We start from the raw sequence: 14,634 nt of genomic DNA, 5'->3' as shown, positions 1-14,634 counted from the left end.
TCTTACATGGGTTACTGTATGTTTCTGCCTTCAAACCATGCAGTTTCTGGCTCTCTGATGCTTTTCAAGCCCCAGCAATAAAGATCTCTACTGGTTCCAATTAACAAGCCAATGAGCCTTGCCACAGTCCTGATTTCTTAAGAACAAGCTCATATTATTCACCAACCGGTAGTAAAATACTTCATGTCAGGCAAGGGAGTACACATTGCTGTTACCAACTGAATCCATTGGAAAAAAGTGCACAGAACAGCTCCCCACCCTTTACCATCCCTTTTCCAAAAGGCACTCATATGAACAAGGAACCTAAAGTACCTCTGGCAACAAACTTAACAGAGAAATTTCTTTCCTACCCTACATGTCACTGTACTTCTCCTTGAGCTCCACACAAAAGCTGGGAGACATCAGGTTAAGAACTCCGGCAGATGAGGTCTACGCAGATATGAGCCATGGCCCAGTATCTACTGCATTAGGCAAGGAGCAAAAATATGAAACAGATCAACAAACTGACAGAGCCAGACAGTGATGCTATACCCATCACTAATTTCCTGATGGCTCTAACTCCTGGGCAAACTGGCTGCGGCCCATCGCTGCTCCACACTGCTTTCCTAAAAAACCCTCAGCACGGGCCATTTGTGGGAACGACCTCGGCGAGTGAACTGTGGAAGAATGTGTGTCCTCTGTTTGCTACTCAGCAGTGCAGGTACCTCCCTGATTTTCACAGCCTAGATTGGAGATGTCCCAGTGAGATGGTAGGAAAGAGCACACGAAACAAAAGTTCATCCAAGGAAGAGTAGTAACAATTGTGTAATTTTTTCTTGGAATGGAGAGCTCATCTTTGCTGCCTCCCTAAAATGCTGATGGGAAGGTGGAAGGGGTAGAGAAGACCTATAGGGAAGTCACCGTAACAGAAAGAGAAAATAAAGCTATAACAAAATATAATATCCAGTTAATTCCTGTACATTTTCTGAAACCAAGAGGAAGGGCACATGAAGAATCTACACTGCAGATTATGCTAGAATCAAACAAAGGAAGTGAGTTGGAGAGAAACGTATGGATTTAACACAGCAGTTACTTACTCACTGACGCAACAATGAAGTTTATTTCCCTGTCAAAAAATATTTAGTATTTATTTGAAGACTTCAAGAAGTTGAGAACTCATCTTCAATAGTTCCCATCCACCTTCAGTGCTCCCATGTCAAACCATGATGCTTGCTTCTTATTAGCATTAGTCTCAATTCATCTTTCAGCCATCGATTCTCAATACACATTTCTCTGCTGGTATCAACTACCCCTTTGCTAGATATGATCCCTCTTTAGTAAGATTCCCAACAGAGGAAGAACTCAAAAATGGGTTGTTCCTTACCATCATGGCCAGAGTTGAGAAGATGCTCTCCCAGGTCACAGCCAAACACCCTTTCCTTCAGGATCCCCCGCTGCTTCAGTTTCTGCTTTGTTGGGCGCGACTTCATGAATGTACGGAGGAAGGTGATGAGCTTGCCGTGTTTTTTTGACACTGCACAACAAAATAAAGAAACCACTTCAGGCCAAGCAGAACACATTCAACAGAGCATGTAAAAACAGTAGCAACATTAATATGAATTATTTACAGAAACAGATTTTCCAAGGTCCGATACTAAACCAAGAGTTTGCTTTTGTTCTAATCCCTGGCCAGTGCAGAAATGACAGCTGAAATGGAAGAATTTAACACAAAGATACATTTACCCAAAATGCAGCTTCAGGTGGCGCTTTACTAAAGCACTGTCACCGTACAGAGGCGGAGGGGCAGCACCTGTAACGTGCGTCTGTGCAAAAGGAACGAGGCTAAACTAGCAAAACCTGTAATCTCTTCCACATTGACAAACACGGTCTGTAGTCTCTAAGCAGAAAGAAATGCTTTGTTACTGGCTCCCATTCTAGTAGCCTTAGGCTCCTCCAGAGCAAATGAGTGACTGACAGTATCTGAACTTAGAGGATGCTCAGCTCCGGGTGCCACAGCCTGCCCTTCCAGCACACCTTCCAGCACTCCTGCCCTTCCTGCAGCCCTGCTGCACGTGGGGAAGCCCAGCCCAGAGCAGCGTTAGAAAACCAAGGTGGCTGATCTGAAGAGATGCAGTTTCCCTCCTGCAGAAAGAATACACGAAGTCTACAAAGGGACAAGAACGCAGCTCAGGAGCTGTCCCTCTACACCTTCAGCTCGTTTCCCACCCAACGCTGCGTGGTCTCGGCTCTGCTGGTGAAACAAGTCACTGTGTCCAAGCCAGCCGATCCCGCTAAGGAGTGAAAACCAGAGCAGCCCAGGCAGCTGCCCCTCTCCTGAGGGCAGTAGGGGTGGCACGGCTGGGCCGCAGGCACCTGGGAGCAGAGGCTGAGCAGGGGCTGGGTCAGGAAGGACTGGGTTGGAAGGGAAGCAAAGCCCCTGACAGCCAGCTCTTCTTGAGGCCCACTGAAAGCACGAGGGTGACACAAAAGAGCTCCGGCCTCCCCAGCAGAAGTGCCATTGTAGACGTGATTTTAAAGCAGTTTAACTTCCACAGAGGAGCTCTGCTGGAAAGAGCCCGTCGCTCGGCTCACACGGCCGTGCTCTGCGAGGCAGCCTTGGTCGCTCCAGGCAGAGGGGACGGCTCCTGCAGCCCTGCGAGGCTGCAGCGGTTGCTTCCCTGAGCTTCTGTCTCAGAAACCAGGGAGGAAAGCCCACCATCCAGCCCATCTGCATGAAACTGTGAGTACTGTAGGCAAATTTCAGCCGAGCAACGTTGTCCAGCGAACAGCAGAACCAGCCCCTGGTGACAAAAATGCGTTTCTTCAGTGTCACCACTGCTCAGGAGCGCGTACAACTTGAAATTCTGTGAGCAGCTTTGGGTCTTGGGGCTCAGCAAAAGGGAGAATCATGCAGCAATGCTTCATACAGGCAGACAGGATATTCTTCAGCCGGACAACATGGAAAACCTTGTCCAAGGACAAGATTGTATCATGTTATACTTTACAATGCTTGAATCCCTTTATACAGCTGTATTGTGCCGTCTATTTCACCAGGTATGGACAGAATCCCTCCATTTATAATAAGCCTAATATAAAGGACCTTAAAATATTTCTGTTTGTTTGAATAGGGCAGGGTTTTGCTCTTGGATAAAGTCCCTTTTAGCAGCATGGCACTACATTGATCTGCAGCAGCCAAATACATCTGAATACCTGAAATCCTAAAATCTCAAACAAAACCCTGGCCTGCATTTGCACCAATCTAACCCAAATCATTTAAGAAAATGCGGAAGCACTGAGGAGGACAAACTGACTATGGGGCCTTTAATTAAAGGAATGTTGTTGGTTCGCTGTGGCTTTTTAATTACACACCACGAATGAACAGACTGTGCCGACACGCCAAACAAAGCTAGGACAGATTTTGGTTGTATCCATCATCATAGTAAAGTAATGGCTCATTCCTCATCTCCTACCAACCCTGCTCAAAACCAAATGGAGGCAGAGTCTCAGCCTGACTTGTGTGGAGTTTCAGAGGGTTAACAACCCCAGGCTCCTGTGATTGTGTCACCGGAGCCGATGGACCCCATCTGACAAATAAAGCAATCACTAACACACACGTATTCATCTGAATCACTTCACAGACTCTGTACACAGCTCTTCGTGAAGTGTCTTGCTTGACTGAATGACAAATGAATCCATCACATAACGGATGTAAAAATGTAGTGAAATGCATCCAGTGCCAGCACTGCAGAAGTTCTGCCGAAGCTGGGGACCAGGCCAGCCCGTAACCTCTGGCGTGAAATACAAGGGTGCAGTGGATGCGCCGCCCTGCTCCAAGGACGTGCTTGGCTTGGTGCTGAAACACGCCTACATCACTAACCAGAACGGAGACCCGAGTTTTTAAAACAGAATAAATCTGTCCTGCCTTTATGCTGCTCAGCGCAGGTTAAAATAATTGTCTTGTTTTCTGTATCATTAAGCAGGCTCCTCCAAACGCACTCCCCTAGTGTACCTGTGCAACAGTCCATGACACTGTCAGGGTGATGCCTGAGCAGATTAGGGAACCAGAAAATCACTTATCGATAGCCTGTTGAGACACTTGCATAGTTCCTTGGTTAAGCACAGCTTCCTGCCCCAGTCTGCTCTGAATCACTGCCTACTCCGTGCGAGTGTTTCCCAGGCTAAGCCGGCTTCAGGGGCTTATACCTGCGCAAGAATGATTCACTGATAAGGGGAGTTGGACTTCTCGGGGCGGGGGGTGGGAAAGCCAGAAAACTCGAGCAGTCACCTCTCTGCTGACAGGTTATAAAAAAGAACAAAAAAAAGCACGTAGGTGTCTGATACGGATAAGCTATCACGAGAACACAGGAGGCCGTCAGGTTCGCTGTCTTTGTGCCGAAAGCAATAAAGGGGAAATGCTTTCAATCCTGCTTCCAAGTCCCCTGGCATCATTTGACCCTCAAACCAGCAATGCATACCCTTAGAGATTTCGTTTCTGATTCATTTCTGCTCAGATCAAGCTAGCGCAGCAGTCACAGTTTCTGCATAAACACTGATGCCAAGGTTGCTCCAGGACTCGTGCAGAATAAATGCTTTCTGCTCCGAAACCGTTGCGGCCCCACTGGTGATGGTACCAGCAACAGCAAGTGGTGCTCTCCTGCTGCAGCCCAGGTGCCTGTCCTGGGCTCCTGCACCCGCCTGCCTGCTCTGAAAAACCCCAAATTCGTGAATGCAAGGAAGTTATGGAACGCAGGGAGAGGGTTTATACCAGAAACAGATCTTAAATTGTTACAGGCTGTGGACAAACTAGTTAGCCCTTCTCTACCCTCCTTTATTGTCCCATCAGTAAAGTGGGGACGTGACAGATCTGAGCCATTCGCAGCTGGTGTCTCCCTGGGGGGTGTTCAGGTGACGGGCGACACAGAATTAAACTCAAACGCTAAAGCAGGGTTACTGCCAGGCAATTCTGTATGTCGGAATATGCTACAGACAGAGATGCTGCTGAATTACTCGTGCAGCTGAATTGCCAACACAAAGGCAAATAAAACTAAACAAAAATCCTAGTATTTACGCAAATCGCTTTCCATCTTAGGTTTTAGCACTGTAAAACAAGTTGTTCACCAAAAAACCTGAGGCTTTCCTCGTAGGAGCCGGGGCTGATTTTCCTCATAAAGGTTTGGCCAAGTATCCTGGCCTGAACAAGCATCTCCATCTGCCATAGTGAGACTGGCTGCAAAAATAATAATAATAATAAAATAACCTGAGGTTGGACTACTTTTGAAGTTTTGCTGGCACAAATATGTCAATTAGGAGTGCGAAAAAATATCACACCCTTAGCTGACATAACTGTGCTGGCCAAAGCCTTTGTACAGTGGGAGGGGAGGGAGATAAAAGGGATCCTTGTGCCAGGTAGCTTATTGTGGTTTTGGGAGACTGCCACGCACTGTGCTCCCTGAGGAACGTTTATCGATCAATCTGTGCCATTGTTGCTATTCCACCAAGCTTTTGTAGCGTCGGTGAGGCCCCAAATTCCCCTGACATTGATGCATACTATTAAATAACGATTACTTCATTAAAAGCAGGACCTGTTTGCCCGAATGCTGCAGACTCAAAAGGCACTTCAGGATATGCTTCACGCAGCGTGTTTACTGGAGAAACGTGTCAGCCATCAGCTGATTCCAAGTACCCACGGCTGCTGCTCAGCACAAAGCCTTTTTCCCGGGTTATTTGGGAACCTTTGGAAGCTCACGGGGACGTGCCTCATCCGTCTTCCTCCGACCTCTGCCCCGCAGGACATCCCGTCGTGCTCCTGCATCTTTCTGTGGGGCTTCACCAGCAGCTGAGTAACCGAGCTACCCGGATTACAGTAATCTGCAGGGCGGTGGGGGCAGCCCAACCGCGGGGGCGGCGAAGCAGAGCACGCAGGCCGGGCCTTCTTACGCTGATCTCCTGCCAAGGCCACCGCGCTGCACGGCCGTGCCCTCGGCCTGCTGGCCAACGTGCCGGGCTGGCTGCGGCTCAGCCCAGGCTTCTGGTCTCGTTTATGCCCGCGCAGGTTTGACAGGGATGCAGTGACTCTGGATTTCCCCCGATAAGATCGGAAGCAGTGATACCACGAGTCTCAGCCCAAAGTGCAGCAGCATCACGTCTGGGCACAAAACCCTTCGTGAGACCACTGCTGAAATGTAGCATTTCACTACAACAATTGCCCAAACTGCTGGCAAGAAAAGCACAAGTAGAATGGAAAAGAGCAGTGGCTCCTGACTCCTCACCTTTGAATCACAGGGACCAAACAGAAATCTTTTAATAAATGCGGCTTTACTGTGCACCCAAATTTTTGTGCACGCATTTTCCTTCCCTTTCCAGTAAGAAACCCCCATGCAATGGCTCTGAGAACAAAATAAAACATAGCCAACAGCACACCATGAGACACTGGCATCCTGGGATGTCATCTCCCACCTTACACATCCTGCCTCGCCTCAGGCACCGGGGAAACAAAGCAAGAGAAGCAAAAACTAGTGGGTTTCAAGACCTACAAGTCTATGTACACAAAAAAGGTAGGTGCTTGCTCGGTGGCTGTCCAGGTATATGGCGACCCAGCACTGTATTTTGAGCAGGATAATGGCAGCTCCCTATAGGGCATCTTCATAACTCTACTCCCTGTCCTCTCCCAACCCCATTACGCTTTGGCTGGGGAAAACAAAACCACGCTAAACAAATAAAAACCACCTGTTTTATCTCCTGCGCTATCGCTAATATTTTGGTTTTGAACCCATGCCTAGAAAAAATCCTTTCCGTGGGATTGTTGACAGCAGCGTGTTTTCCAATGCAGCATTAGTAAACTTGGACTCTGAGGGAAAATCTTGGAGCGTGTTTGCTGACCCACATTGCCAGCACACGGCCAGTGTGTTTATTTCTCTTCCTCCCCCCAGCGACTTTCCACGCTACAGACCCCAGCTGGCCCCTGCTGTGACAAGCCCGCGGTGCTAAGGTCGAGAGCAAGAACACGTGTGGCTGTGGAGTTTATAAGATATAAACAAACTGCAATATCCAGTCGCAAAATCAAAGATGGAAAGAGGTGTGGGAATGCCATAAAAAAGCCCAGCTAGGCATTACGAAACAAAAGTGAAATCCATCCTCTCTGAAGAGAGATTTACAGTAAGTCAAACTAAAATCGTTCCAGGCTATTAGCCCCTGAAGACCCATTCTCCTCTAAAATTAAACTCTACTGTGGGGAGAGAAAGAGCAGCACCAGGCTGTTCTGAAGAAAAAGCAGCACCAGCAATCGGGAGATGAGAAGCCAGCTTTGGCTTTGCCACGTATTTTATAAGTTCCTGATTCTGCAAACACACTTTGTGAATACATTTACCTGTGGAACCACTGTTCTGCAGACTCAGTTCAGCTGGCTCCCCACAGAGCAGCAGTTCCTTCAACCTCTTAAAACCTCAGTATTTTAATACCCATCCCTTCACACTTAGCAAGACGTGCTCTGCGGACCCACATCTTACTGGAGAGAAATTATACAAAGCCAAGAACTGAGTCACATCTCCCAGTTCTCTGTCATGTTCCTTAGCAACAAGACATTTTACCACTTTCCTCCTGCCACAACAGATTCTATTTTGGAAGCTAATTTATACAGCCCTAAAAACCCAACCAGAATCTGGAACCACGCACCACCAAACACCCTCCTTTAGTTCTTGAATAGGCCACCGGTTTTGAAGAAGGACCGGCCAACATGAATCAGTAATTGCAGCGATCACTACACTGGGCTCCCTCGTTGGCCATAAAGATTTTTAGAAAGATTTTAGAATTCCAGAGATTTGAGAGTTTAAAAATATCTTTTTGTCTCCACTAACCTTCATAAATGTGTCCTCGCTCATTTGTTCAGTAAAAGCGAACAGCACCAACAAACTGCTGCGTGCTCTCAGATGCTGCAGCACCTACCTTGTGCCAGGCTGCCATCGGTTAAGGCTGGCCTCCGTGTTGTAAGAGGTCATGAAACATGTTAAAAGTGATTCATTTCAGTGTCAGCAGATAAAAATCATCAAAATTAACTATGATGACCATGAACAAGCATGTATTTCCAGCTATTATGAGAGCACCATACCCATGGAGAGTAACACAGGTCAGTAACACCAACAAGCAGTGTTGCTCTTATTTACAGAGCCTAATAACACAGAAGCTGCACCTATTCTTGTACCTGCCCAAGATTCTGGAGCCCTCCTTTGGGCAGTGTCTGTAAACAACAACCTCAACAAAACTGCAGCTCTTTGTGCTTGCCTTTGGCTCAAATTTGAGTGCTGGCTTATTTTGGTTAGCGCAGGAACAGCCGGCAGAGATCCTGGTAACTAACTCGGTGCATTTTCATTCCCAGATTATACAACAACCTCTGTCATCTTCTGCTGCGTTTAGGTCTAATTAGTCTCCTTACAGAAGAGAGAAGACTACAAAAGCTAATGGCACACCTGAGCAGCAGCGCTGCCTGTTTGTAGCTTTATTTATTTGATATGAGCACACGCAGGCACACATCTGTAATGATGCACACAAGCATTACTTACAGTGTGAACTGCCTGAAAAAGGTTTCTGTACCTCAGTGAGAAAATGCGTACAAGAACCACAATCTCTACTATTTACAATAACAAAAACTGCCCAATTTGTTGAGTATTTATAAGGAGATAGGAATGCTAAGCTCAAGGATAGCTAGATGAGGATGTCACCTGCCCAGAGATAGGGAAGTTTGGTATGAAGAAATCTGCAGTACCTTCCAGGCTAAGGATATGTCTGATCTTTTCAGAAGCTCCAATGGAGCATTAAGATAATAGGACCTGACCTCCTGAACAAACAGATCACAGGACATCTCTGAATTCCTTGAAGCAGAGCGTACCTACCCTGAGGGAAGCAGTGTATGGTTAGGAGATACAAATCACAGCTGAAGGCTAACTGAGAAAGGAGAGCGGTTTCAAAGGTACAGGGCTGACAAGGTCAATCTATTAATTCTATTAGCATGTTTCAATTGTGTTTGGAAAAAAAGCAGTGCTGACTAATAGGCATAGTGACAAAGCCGCAGGGATGGGCTTCAGTTAGGTAACACAAGGTCCTCCAGGCTTTCAATGGGAGGTGAGGAAATAATAGTAGATGGAGCTGTAGTTCAAAGGAAACAAGTTATCAGAGGGCCAAACTGGAAAACAAGTGGGAACTGAAAGCAAAACGATAGAAACGAGGCCATTTAGCATGCAAGGCAATAGCATCAGCAGCTCAGGTGATGTGAAAGAGGTCACAAGGCCAGCAGCGGGACCAGGAGACAAGGGGAGCAAAGTGCAAAATGCAGAGCTAGGAGAAATACAGCAAGAGAGACACCTGCAATATCTTTTTGCTGTCTTCTTGGTTCATACTACATTTTTGCTAAATCTCTACGTATCCTAGCAGAGCTTAATGCAGTCCTCTCGCTTATCTTGCTCACCTTGGAGATTAACAAATCTCTTGAAAAGTAATGTTCTGCCTCAGGTAAGTGTATTACTAGCACAACTAAACCTCTGGTCTGTCCATCAGGGAGACGTGCTGTCCTCAAACCATACTTATCCGAAGGCAAATTATCTTTGCCCTCCCTTATTCTCACTGTCTGTAAGACATCAGCCGTATGCTCCATGCGGTATCCTTCCCTCATCAAAAGGCTTCAAAACACCCTAAATGAAGTTACTGCTTGAGCCTCACCCACGCTATTTCCACTTCTGATACAAATGGCAACAGTACTGCAGGAGATTTTCCAAAAACTTGACAGCAACTAAAGCCGACCCTGAATAACATCGAGTTCTTTGGACACATGCACGCAGCCCAGAGTTTTCACTACTCACTCAAACACAAATCTTTCTTCAACCCGGCTCTGACAGCAGCTAAACCAGGACAAACCGGAGTGACTGCAGTCAAGTTCCTCCAGTTCTGCATGGCAGCACGCTTCAGCTTGGGCGGTGGGTGGAGGCGGGCAATGAAAAAAGATCTGACGTGAACCAACAAACTGCACAAGTTGAATAACGAGGAGTTTGGCAGATGAAGCCCAATCCTGGACTCAGACAGTGTCCGCCCTTATGCAAGGCACTGGGAAGACACGGGGAAAGAAGGTATTATTCCTTCAGGAAGGGATATGTGCAATCCATCTGGAATAAGGAGGAGACTCGGGTCAGGGCACAAACCTCCCTTTTCCGCAACCACTTGGTGCAGCCGTTACTTAAGCCCTGCAAACCTCAGCGCAAAGGCTCCTCTGAGGTATGTGGTACTCCCAGTATGACAAGTGCCATTATTGCAGCTCTCCCAATCCCGTCACAAGAGATTCCTATCTCCATTTTCACTAGCCAGAGGGCAGCTGTTTACAACCAAGACCAGCTACTTTCAAACTGCAAGGTGCTGCTCTTCCAAGATTGATATCATTATGGTTCTTTGCCTATTCACAACCCTGATTTTTTAAATTGTTTATACTTGAGCTGTTAACACCGGCACCAAGCCCCGAGATGAGTCTGGCATCTGAAACAAAATTCGCACTCACCTGGAGTGGAAACGACATTGAATACAAGGGACATGAGCCTCGTTTGTGTCACACTCACTATATACAGCACTGGCAGGATAGAACAGCTTTGAAGACGATAAAAATTACATCTTCACATACACCCTCCTTATGAAGCTGAAGAAGTGTACTAAAGCTTTACCAAAAATGAAAATTGGGCCCAATACATTTGGGGATTTGCAGCAAACTAAACCGACTTTTGAAGACTTAGGAATGCAGATATTGTATTGTTTTGCGTGCTTTGTTCTTTTCCTTTATCTTACCGGTCCGGAGCTTTGACTTCAAAAGAGCCTCTTTTATAGCGCCTGTGTGGTGCCCAGAACAAAGGAGGTCAGGGAAGAGTGAAAAGGGGAGGCCTGCTGTCTTCTCTGCCATAAATAATAAGATCCTGCAGGGCATTTAGTCCTTAAAACAGCCAATAGCTTCTGGGAGACTTTCTGAACAAATACGAACAGACGAGCCATGGCTACTTGCAAAGTGCCTCCTATGATCACAGTAACTGCTCTCCCTGGGAATTGTATTTTCCAGAGTGTGCATTCGCTGCCCTGGGGCTCCAGCGAACAATGAAGTAGCATTTTTAAACAGGAAGCCCCCTTTCCTGAACAACAGCATCAACAACATGAACACTTAGGAACGCATCCTATGTCCTCCGAGTGCCAGTCTGGGGAGGGAGGGAAAACGAAAGCATAAAGCGATACGCAAAAACCTCCTGACATTCAAAAGCTCCACATTCCCGTCCGTCAGCTGCTGCTTCCGAGCTCGGTCTGGACCCGCACAGGGCTCTCATCCCTGCAGCCCCGAGACTGCTGCGGGGATGGCTCCGGCCTGGGAGCTCCGGCTGCTGGAACTCCTTCTCCCTGGGGTCAGGGGGTTCCTCACGCCCACCCTGCCCGCCACGAAAGCTCCAACAGCTCCGGCCTTGCACGACGCTTCGGTGCAATACAGCAGTGCAGGACCGGGGAGCTACGGGGCAGAAAGGCGCAGGAGAAGCCGGCAGCCAGAGGCCGGCAGGTGCTCGGCTGCATTTTGTTAGAATATAAACGCCTTGCAATGAGGAGAGCGGTCCCGAACGGCAAAGTCAAGACAGAGCAACAAGTGGGCGGGGGTCGGAGGTGTGGGGGGGTGAAGAGCAGAGCGCTGCCTTACCTCCCTGTCGCTTGTCGTCGGCCGGGGGTGGCTCTGGCAGCCTCCCGGGGCTCGGAGCAGCCTCCCGGGGCTCTGGCAGCCTCCCGGCCCCGCACCGCCGCGCTCGCCGCCCCTGCAGCCGCCGCCGCCGCCGCCAGGCCCCTCCCCGGCTCCCGCAGCCCCGCCGGCCCGGCCCGGCCCCACCTCCCGCAGGTGCCTCCCTCCTTCTCCTCCTCCTCCTCCTCCCCGGCCCCGGCCTCCCCGAGCGGCCCCCGGGCCCGGGGGGCAGAGGTCGGCGTGAGGAGGCGGAGGTCAGGCAGCAGGGGTTGGGGCAGGGAGCCCGGGGCGCCCCGCGGCAGTAGGCCCGGCGCTGTGAGGGCCGGGCCCCGGCTGGACCTCGCACGCCGGGCTCGCCCCTCGGACACTCGGCCCCCGGGGTGTCCGCGCCGTGGATCCCTTTGTGGTGCTACGTTATGGAATTATGCCCTGAGGGGCTGCGTGGCCAAAGCATGAAGTGACAGCACGCTTCGCGGCCGCGTTGATCAGATCACAGAAAACAACTCCAAATTCTCCATGGTCCTGTTGGCAAAAAGTGAAGCCAAGCGACGTGGGTCATTTCACAGTGACCCAGTTCACAGCCCAGCTCCAAAACCCTCTTAGCATCCCCCTGCCAGAGCACAAAGCACACCTTGCTGCGACTTGGCCACAGCAGGGCTAGCAGGGCATGGCAGGGACAAAACCACCACGCAGTGACCTGAGCCGAGCAGCCTGGCCTTTTGCAAGTGCCAGGGGACCTGATGGGTTCCCTGCATCGATCTTGTGCTTGAGGACTAAATACTGCTGCTGTTCTCTTTCACCACGCTGACCCCAAGCTCCTCGGTCCGTACAGGGCTGCAATGCACTTCATCAATCTCACTAATTGCTATCACTTTAAAATGTGGGATCACTAGATAAGTTGGGCAACCTCAGGGTCAGAAGGATTAAAGAGGAATCTGTCTGTATTCATGCAGGCATCTTGGTCATCAGGAGGGTAAAACATTTCTTTTGGTGTTCACAATTTCTCCTCAAGCAAACGTGTTGTTTTCAAAATTGTTTGCTGACTTGTATCTCCAAGCTACTTATTATACTTGGTATTTATGACAGGAACTGTTTTGCTTGGACAACGATCACAGCACCACATTACTTTTTTCCTTAGCAGCAGAGAGTGACTCCTAGAATCCAGATCTATACATGTGTATGTACAATTTGCATACAAAATCTGCTTCCTGGTACCAGCTGAATATTTCAGGAACTTTCTCCCTGTCAAGCCCATTAATAAAAATTGGTACAATCCCAACACAAATAGGGAACAAATACAACAGAAGCAATGCTATCCAAAATTCACATGCAGAATGCACACACAATAATTCAGAACAGAAAAACAAGCTATACAGGATTGCAAAGTAGTACTGCTTGCAGCTACTCAAAACTGCCACTATCATGATCAGTTTCAGGTTCTTTTTTTTTTCTTTTTTTCTTTTTTTTTTTTTTTTTTTTTTTATACTGTAGGCCAGGCTGGGGCTGGCAGAATCCTACAAGGCCGACTGACTGTGCTGTGACAAACTGTTCCAGTTTGCACAAGTTTGCTGGTGCACCATTTCAAGCTAAGGCCAGAGGTCACAATCCTGTTTTTGCTAATCAGAGCAGGAGTATAACAGCCGCATCGCAAATAACACAGAGCTCTGTAGATGTGCGTATTACCTTTGGAGATCACTGCTCTGACCATCAACAGTACTTGAGATATTTTACTACGTGGTCCACAATGTCTGTTTTAAAGGGAGAACTATCTGGTCTGAGGGAACAAGGCATCAAGTGGTAAGAAGCTGTACATATGTCACACACAACACCGAACAGAATCGTACAACAGAGCTCATAGTTGCAGAGATCTTTGTAAATCTGACTTAGCCATCCTGATACTTCATATTTTTATGATGATATTTAAACATCCACAGGATAATGCTGTTTTCCTAATGGTACACTCCCCCCCCCCGGCCCCCCAGCAGTTTCTTGCTTGTAAAGAGAAGTACTTAATGCTTGCTACAAAATGCCCTTCTTTCAGGAACGAAACCTGAGCAATGCCGGACGTGGCTTTTCTGAACCCGGAAACAAAAGTCTGCTTTTGGCACAGCACTCACTGCATGACAGCGAAAGGACTCAGTCACACCACCGCAGAGACACTACTTCTCTGCCTCTGCCGCTTATGGTGCCCTAGACCAGGAATCTTTGCCCTCAAAAGTCCTGAACAGCACTGGGATGCCCTCTTTCTTCTGAATCTCTTGATTGAAAAAAAAATAAAAATCTTCACATGAATCTCATTTTCTGTTCATAATTTATTTTGCTGGATTATTTTAAGCAACAAAAACAAGTGGAAGAGAGGAATTCTCCACTGCTTATGTGTTCATCAGCTTGCAGTGGAGCAGAAGAGGCAGGTAATGAACATCTCTCTCTTAAACACAGCTAACGAGAACAAGCATTTGAAACCACAGATGAAAAGGCTCCATCCACACACTTGTCACAAAATCAATCCTTAAAGCATTCTTAAATTTACCCTATCTTCTAAAAGTTATTTCAGACATAAGTACTGGGGAGGCAGAGTAACCTAGAAAACATTATTAATATACTCTGTAGTTTTTTCCACTTCCTGGTTTTGCAAATTTGACCACTGAAGGAAGCTTCAGGCCATTATTAGAAGTTAGGCAGCCAGTATTTTTCAATGCTGTTTATTACTCAGCTACACTTATCCTGCAATCAAATACTCTCAAAACACGCAAAAAAGAACCCCCAAACAACCAACCTCCCTTCTCTGGGGAGAAATTAAGATTGAAGATTGGTTTTTGCTTTTTGATCTCCCAACAGAATAGCAAACCATTCAATAGATGGGCATGGAATAACCTCAAAACTTGGCTTCACAGAGCTCACAGAAGTCAGTTTTGACATAA

The 14,634-nt window shown here is 47.7% G+C and overlaps 1 protein-coding gene across 16 annotated transcripts in view; it reads right to left on the bottom strand.

Annotated features, from left to right (window-relative positions):
- Window positions 1-14,634, bottom strand: part of ARHGAP32 (Rho GTPase activating protein 32) — a 262,792-nt gene that overhangs the window by 38,340 nt on the left and 209,818 nt on the right. For 15 of the 16 annotated variants that reach the window (XM_040534596.1, XM_040534595.1, XM_040534604.1 and 12 more), the window contains one exon: window positions 1,364-1,513. In XM_040534596.1, coding sequence (XP_040390530.1) covers window positions 1,364-1,513 — 150 coding nt within the window. Of the gene's footprint in view, window positions 1-1,363; window positions 1,514-11,677; window positions 11,802-14,634 lie in introns of those variants that run through there. The other variant, XM_040534612.1, reaches the window with a different exon arrangement.

This window comes from Cygnus olor, chromosome 22 (genome assembly GCF_009769625.2).
Source record: "Cygnus olor isolate bCygOlo1 chromosome 22, bCygOlo1.pri.v2, whole genome shotgun sequence".
Classification (NCBI taxonomy): domain Eukaryota; kingdom Metazoa; phylum Chordata; class Aves; order Anseriformes; family Anatidae; genus Cygnus; species Cygnus olor.
Note: the sequence above shows the minus strand (reverse complement) of the source record. Positions and strands in the feature narration are given on the sequence as shown.